Raw genomic sequence first — 8,329 nt, 5'->3', positions numbered from 1 at the left:
TTATAGGTGGTAGTTTGGCAAGACCTACATAACTTGTCTACATGCTACCCAAGTTGAAGAACTGCAAAGCCTGAAGCATTATAAACATAGGCAAACACACAAACACACACACACACACACACACACACACACACACACACACACACACATACCCCTTCTACGTAATTAGGAACTCTGAGCTGTCTTCAACATGTCATTCTGCCTTTCCTTCCATTATAATAACTTCATAATAAGCCAGTTCCCATTTCCCCCATCCCTCAAGTATGCTGGATCAAATAACTGGTCTGCTTTCCAATGCTAAATCCCCTATGCATGAGTAAGTCAGTACATTTTTCAGGACCAAGGGATTATACTGAATACTTTGTATGCAGAACGTCTCCCTTTTCCCTTCCCAACACAAAATTCTAGTATAGTTCTCAAGAGATTAAATAACCAGACTGTCTCCAGAAAGCTCCTACTGGAAATCTGCATTTTATGACATTTTCAGATTGTGGGAGTCTGTAATGTGATTCCCAGATTTTGAGGAAGTAAGGCCATAGCAGAAAAGTCATCGGTAGACTGTGTCCCAGGCCATAAATAATGGTGGTGGGGATTAGAGTACATAGAGTGAAAATGTGAAAAATAAATGAGTTTGAGGGAAAGTGTGGAGTTGGGAGGGAAGTTGAGGGAAGATAAATAGTTTCTGGGATCTGAATAAGACTAGGGTTAAAAGACGCTGAAAAAAAGAACTTCAGAGTAAAGATCTGAGCAACCTTTCCACCCAACCAAGAAAAACGTTTCAAGTCCTTTGGCAGGGCACTGTCCTGTTCTTACGTTCTTAACCTATTATATTATGTTATATCATGTTAATTTTATATTATAATTTAGTTTTATACTATATTAATTTATATTATGTTATAAATATAATTCTTATTTTCTCAATTGGATGGCATATATACCTTCAAGTAGATTTTCCGAGAAAGTTTTGTGGGTGACATTTTCTGAGCTCCTGTTCAGAATATTTAAATATGTAATTTCCATTACTTTCAATCATAAAAAATTAATAACCTGACCCTATATAATAAAGTAGGGTCACAGCCTTTTCCTCTCAAAAATCAGCAGACGTTATTCCATGGGCTTCTGCAGAGAAGCGTATGGTTGGCCTGATTTTAGTATATAAAAGAAAAAAACAACAAAAACAAAACTGCATAAGTTTTCCCTGTTTTGTTTTTTACCAAACTTTTGTACTAATTGTTCTTCCCGAAAACATTTAAAATAATTTGGTAGTTTCTAACTTTGTGCCCTGCACATCTAACATCCTTCTCACCATTTTAAACTTTTTTTCACCTATGTTTAGCATTTGAGAAGAGCTTATCATGTTTTGTCTTCCACATTACTGATACTATTTTCGTGTCATATCTGTTCTTTTCTGCTGCTTCTGTGGATTTAATTTGGCTGCTGCAGTTTAAAATTTCATTATTCCCTCCGTTATGCTTTTCTTCTTGGCATTTTCCCTAAAGGATGATGGTCCTGTTCTCTGGCTTTCTCATTCTGTTTCATAACAACCACACCTTCGAATACTCTACCGAGGTGGCTAGTCAAATTTCCTATAATATTTTTCTATTTCCCTTTTGGGTCTTCAGTATGATTTTTTTTCTCCTTTTCTTCATAAAATTTTAAAAATTCATTGTTAAATTTTTAAAATACACATTCTAATGTTGGGAGATTCACACAGAAAAGGAGTTGGAGAACCCAAAAGGTGTATGGAGCAGGCTGGTTGTATCACAGCGCCTAGACAATTTTCAGAATCTATCAGGTTTTTATATAGTTTAGTTTCATAAGATTGAAATAAGATTTTCTTCTCTGAACAATTCTCAGTGTATACTGATGACAGTTTCTAGTTTTGTCCCTTGCAAGGGAATTTTATAGTTGAAGCCGGTGTTCTTTTGTCCCCATCAAAACTGCCTCTTCCATGTGTTTGTTTTTTTATTTTATTATTTTTTTCTGCAAATACATAGGAAAATAGACATACAGAGAAGATAAAGAAAAGGCAACAGGATGGGTGGACGAAACTTTTAACACAGGATGGATGTTAAAAAATAATAAAGCAGTAATTACAGGGATATACCTACTAAAATTAAATGTCTTAATGGCTGATTTTTCTTTATTTCCTGGATTTACTGAGAGTGAATGGACAGACAGACAGATGCGAATGGGAACAGGAGTGGAGGTAGGGGTGGAGGAGAGCACGGGGGAGGCCTCAGAAGCAGGAGACACAAGGAGTTCAGCTGCTCAGCCGTTATAGGGTTTCTACACTGATGACAAAAGACAGACTGGGGCAGTCATAAGGGTCTTTCTCTTCACTTCCTTTCTCACTAGCTTGCTGTCTTTTTAGATGAAATAGCATTAGTGGTCCATTAACTAAGATTTTCAACCCCCAAACCACAGCCTAATGATTAGTCATTAGGTTATATAGCATAATACAGTATTATGTTAATAGATTTCAGATAATAGAAAACCTCATTTTCCATGTTCTGTGTCTTTCTAGACATTGTAGTGGGGAATTTAGGTCTGGCTAAATTAGATAGGGCTTTCAGGTGTCATTTGATAGGGTAAGGCTGCGCCCTACCTTCTTTTTCTGCAACTCATCTTCGGTGGTTCTCAGCTGAAATAAAGGGGCTAGGCTCTGCCTAACACTTCTAACTCAGGCTTGTTTCCTGGGAGCCCTTCCTTATTCTATAACTGCTGTGAGGAACAGTTATTCTTTCCAATGATACGAATGGCATGTGACCGTCACATGACTCTAAGGCGAGTGGTTTGTATTGTCCAATAGTCTAGAGTACAACAGCGGTGAGGGTGATCATTCTTTTATGACTTCAGAGACCCAAACTCCATGCGCCTCTAGTCTAACACAGAAGCCTGCTTATTACCCTCCCCAGGAACTGGTGTTGCTCGTCACCTACTCTTTGTCCTAGCCCAGGTAGGAACAGCACTGAATAATTTGGCTTGTATTAATTCCTTCTTGCAGCTGGCTCTTATAAGTAGTCTGCTTAGGTTCCTGTACATCTTATAGCTCCTCTTGGCCTGAGTCAATCAATACCTGATGTCTGACTTCTGGGGCATGATTATCCTCACTCTGCTACTCTCAAATATCCACTTTCTTGTCCCTCTTCCAAACTGTATTTCCCTAAATCCAGGTTGTTTTCTTATACAGTAAGTCCCCGACTTAGGAACATTCAAGTTGCGAAGTTTCACAGATATGAACAGACCTCACATGACGAACATTCGTAGATGTGAACAAATCGCGGAGGTAGCTCACGTGTCTGCCAGACATTGTCACAGTTGTGCTGCTGTGTGCTTACTGTACAGTGCGACAATGTACAGTAGTACAGTGCTCAATCAGAGCCCAGGATGTCTGGAAGCAAGAGGAAAAGCAGTGGTGATGGGGAGGGGACTGCTAGGAAGTGCAGAGCAATAACCATGGAAACAAAGGTGAAAATAATTGAGAGATTGGACTGAGGCGAAAAGATGGTAGACGTTGCTCGTTCTTATAACATGAATCGTTCAACCATTGGCTTTACATTGTATATTTGTGTCAAAGGTGTATAACACTCACTTTGTCAGACTTACAAATGAGTCGGACTTATGAACGAATCCGACTCACAAATGAATCTGATTCACGAACGTTCCCCAGGAACGGAACTCGTTCATAAGTCGGGAACTTATTGGAATCCACTTTGCTGTCTGATTTTCTCTAAAATACAGCTTCTGTTTTCTTTCTCTTTCCTCCTCATTTGGATCTAGTATTTTTGCAGGTGTTCCTACCTAACAAATACAGTCATGCACCACTTAACGACGGGGATATGTTCTGAGAAATGCATTACTAGGTGATTCTGTCATTGTGTGAACATCATAGATGGCATGTACACAGACCTAGAAGGCTCAGCCTACTGCACACTAGGCCATATGGCCTGGCATACTGCTCCTAGGCTACAATCCTGAACAGCAAGTTACTGTATAAAACGACACGAGATTAAATCAAGTAATAGAGAAAATAATACAATCAACAGGAGCAGTAAACATAAGATATATGATGCTGCTATGGGCACAACACAACTTCTGTTTTACAGCAAACTTGTTTTAGAAAGAGTACATTCTAAAATAACAATAAAAGTATAGCATAGGAAATATACAAAGCAATGACATAATTGTTTATTATCACCATCAAGTGTTATGGACTGGAAATATTGTATGTGCTGTGCTTTTTATAGGACTGGCAGCGCAGTGGGTTTGTTTACACCGGTGTCATCATAAACACTTGAGTCATGCTTGCTGTTGCTATGATGTCCTGGCTGCTATGACATCACTAGGCAATTGGAATTTTTCAGCTCCATTATAATTTTATGGGACCACAATTGCCATGTGCAGTTTGTCATTGACCAAAATGTCGTTATGAGGCTGATCACTGTATTGTCGATGCTGCCAGTTTGACCTGCACTGTCTGTGGTGGGCTCACTGGTTTAGGTCAATATGGCGTTCCTGGGGGCAGCAGAGTCTACAAAGGGGTACAATACTAGCAAGTAATCTGGTGTACTAATGTGAGTCTAAGGCAGAAATCCAATTTTTGGACATTTCACATGCTGCTGTATATTTCAGTAGTTACAAAATGTTAACTATTAACAAGATTTGCTAATTTTCTGAGATTTAGGGCCTTCACAGTGTCTACTGTAATGTGGAATTCAGCATTTTTAGTCTCTAGAGGGGTATAAGGCAGAGAAACAAATTGTTTGATTAGTCATGGCTCAGAGAAATTCTCGTCAACAACCAGCTCTCACATCCTTCTGTTTTATTATAGCGATGGATTTAGTTCCGATGCATGACAATACTGTCTATTCACACAGCATGCTTTATCAATCATCTCAGAGTTTTAAGACCAATAGCTATCTGAGAGTCTTGTTACAGATGAGTGGTCCAAAGAAGAGTCAAGTAGGACTTTCTTACAGAAACAACAACCAAAAACAGATGAGGTAAAGACACAAGGTTTATTAGCAAGGTCAAATCTCAGGTTATCGGCTAAACTCCAAGCTTTTCAACAGAAATATAAAGCAAGCCACAAAGGAGAGTCACATATGCAATTAAAATTATATATAGATGATGTATTACAGAACTGTACACTTCAAACCTATGCAACTTTACTAACCATTGTCATCCCAATAAACTTTAATTAAAATTTTTTTCTAGTAGTTCATTTACAAGTAAAAAAAAAAAGCAGGTGAAATTAATAATATTTATTTATTTATATTTTAGCTGAGTCATCCTGCCACGGGTTGGCAGCTCAGCGGCAGCTCAGCTCGGGCTGGGACTCGAACTGCTGTTTCTCAGAGCTCACACTCTTGAGCGAGCTCTTAACCAACTGAGCCACTCTGCCAGCCCCATAATATTTTTTATTTAATCCCAACTATGAAATCAGTCTTTTTTGTTGTTGTTGTTCGTGTACTAAGAATTCAAAATCTGATATGTATTTTACACTTACAGAACATCTCCAATTAGACTAGTTACATTTTAAGTGATTAACAGCCACAGGGGGCTAATGACCTCCATACTGGACAGTGCAGGTCTAGAATTTTATGTTATCATCATACTTTAAGAAAAAAAATGTTTTTATAGAAGAAAATAAATAATGTGAGAGACAATCATAAATTATGTTCTCTTACCTACACAAATCTTCTTTTATGTGAAGAGAGATCAATTCCTTAGGAATATGAAAAGAAAGTATGCTCTCTGACATCTGCTCCCGGATTTGCATCCACTTGTTGTCAGATGTGGGAAATCTATACAATTTATACACTGGGTTCTTTAACACTGAGGAGGAAGGGAAAAATAAAAGCATAATGGTTAAATTATAAAAACATGCACATTAGCTGAAGATCATATAACGAAATCATTAATCAGGGTACCATTCTAATTATTTACTTTATCAAAAATTTGTTTTTTATCATAAGCTATCAGTGTATTTGAATTTCTAAAAATTTTGTTCTTACATCTTATTCTGTCAGTAGCTTCTGGGACACCTAGTCTTTATTAAAACAAAAAACGACAGGTCAAATTCTAATTCATAAATGTGGCTACTGTGGTTTTTTAATTTACCACCTATTAATTCCTTTCTCTTCTAAAGATTTTCTTAAAGCACAAATATTTATAAATATAGATGAAAATATATGTTTCGATACATAATACACACTTTGAAAAAAATATATTTCTGAATTTCTTCTGATCACTCTTAGTTAACTTGATCCATTTCTTTATTTTGTTTTTTTGTTTGTTTGTTTGTTTTTTAGCTGAGCCACCTGCCACCTATTGGCAGCTCAGCGACAGCTCAGCTTAGGCCGGGACTTGAACTGCTGTTGCTCAACACTCGCACTCTTGAGCAAGGTCCTAACCAACTGAGTCACTCGGCCGGCCCCCTATCCATTTCTTTAGTAGGTGACAAGTGATAAATTATTTCAGAAGTTTTAAGTGGTCCTATTACTAAAAGTTATTTATTTCTTAAATGTCAGAAAAGTTTATTCTTGGCTTATGATCTATTACAACTCAATATCATACATTCGGTGGTGCCAAGAGCCAATAACACACTTTCTTGAAACCACATATTATCAGAAGCAAGACAGGGAAACTATAAACAAACTGTATATTTAGGCTGGGTGGACAGTGATCAGGGGAGAAGTAATAAGGCCATGCCATGAAGGGCTTTGGAGGCTTAAAGAAAAAGTAGAGGGCCAGATATTAAAATAATACTTGATGCTTTTTGTGTGTGAGGAAAACACTGTTACCACATTCCCAAGCCATGTAGTTCTGGGTAGAATTTTATTTCCGTTGTTATTAGGCACTCATACACCAAAGCTTAATGGGAAAAACCTATCAGATCAATCACCAATCAAGTATCTAAGGTTATTTGGCTCCAGTTTACCAATAAAGCTGAATAAAAACAGAATTTGCTATTGATGTGGATGTCAGGCTTTAAATAATACTGAGCATGCGGTGTGGGCCATGTCTCCCCAATGTATAAGGTAACATGCCCTTCAAACTTTTAGGGTTCTATAAGACTGTATCTAATTCACTACTTGGGTAAACATACACTATTTTTCTGAACATTAAAAAGAGGGTCTATTTGCCAATTCTCCTGCAACCATTCATTCTTAGCGGTACAGTTTGTAAATTATTGTCAGAATTGATACTACATTGGAAATCTTGATTTCAAAGATTCTACTCTTCAACAACCAGAGTGAAAGCTTCCAGTAGTTACCTATCCTATACTAAGAATTAGCCAGAGTGTTCACTTTTCAAAAGCACCAAGAGAAACCAGAAAACAGTAGAATATTTCCAGTATACTGAGACAATATTGAAAATCTAGAGTTCTATGTACAAAGAGATTATATTGTTAACATAAATATGATCTTTAAGTTTTATCGATTAGATTATATCACAGATCCATATACAAAATTAATCATATGTAGTTTCTTTTTTATTGATGTATAATTGTCATGTAACACTATCTTAATTTCAGGCATATAATGTGATGACTTGACTTTTTATATATTATGAAATGATTATCACAGTTAAGTGTTTTCATTTTCTTTTGATGGTTACTCAGAAGTGGAATTGCTGAATCACATGGTAGTTCTATTTTTAATTACTTTGAGGACCCTCCATACTGTCTTCCATAGTAACTGCACCAATTTACATTCCCACCAACAGTGCATAAGGGTTCCCTTTTCTCCACATCCTCACCAATACTTGTTATTTCTTGTCCTTTTGCTAACAGCCATGCTAATAAGTGTGAGGTGATATCTCATTGTGGTTTTGATTTGCATTTCCCTCATTATTAGTCATGTTGAGCATATTTCATGTATCTGTTTGCCGTCTGTGTGTTTTTTTTGGAAAAAAATGTCTACACATGTCCTCTACCCACATATTAAGTTGGATTGTTTATTTCATTTGCTATTGAGTTATATGAGTTCTTTATACATTTTGGATGTTAGGCCTTATCAGGTATATTTTCTATCATCTGAAATATCAGAACTTACAAACAGCCAGTGAAAGAAACTATGGTATTTCATTCATTTTTAACATGACAATGTTTTAAAGATATAGAGAATTTTACTATAACCTCTATTGTCATATCTCTAGAGTCAGAGAAGAAAAAAAAGTATGTGTTGAATACCATATAGTGTCAGTCAGGTTAAACCATTCATAATATCTCATGAATTCTAATATAGTTAATATGATCAGGAATATAAATGTATCCTTTTGTAGTAAGACAAAAATCTCCAAAATGTCCTTAGTAACCTAA

The 8,329-nt window shown here is 36.6% G+C and overlaps 1 protein-coding gene across 1 annotated transcript in view; it reads right to left on the bottom strand.

The window, feature by feature from the left end:
• Window positions 1–8,329, bottom strand: part of LOC109392502 (type II inositol 3,4-bisphosphate 4-phosphatase-like) — a 285,313-nt gene that overhangs the window by 102,244 nt on the left and 174,740 nt on the right. Inside the window, exons 7-8 of the mRNA XM_019661040.1 lie at window positions 3,644–3,804; window positions 939–988 (exon numbers count right to left, since the gene is read on the bottom strand). Of these exons, the coding sequence (XP_019516585.1) occupies window positions 939–988; window positions 3,644–3,804 (211 nt within the window). The remainder of the gene's footprint in view (window positions 1–938; window positions 989–3,643; window positions 3,805–8,329) is intronic.

The sequence above is a fragment of the Hipposideros armiger genome, unplaced genomic scaffold (genome assembly GCF_001890085.2).
Source record: "Hipposideros armiger isolate ML-2016 unplaced genomic scaffold, ASM189008v1 scaffold_333, whole genome shotgun sequence".
NCBI classification, from domain to species: domain Eukaryota; kingdom Metazoa; phylum Chordata; class Mammalia; order Chiroptera; family Hipposideridae; genus Hipposideros; species Hipposideros armiger.
The sequence above is the reverse complement of the archived record's forward strand: the minus strand, read 5'-3'. Positions and strand labels throughout refer to the sequence as shown.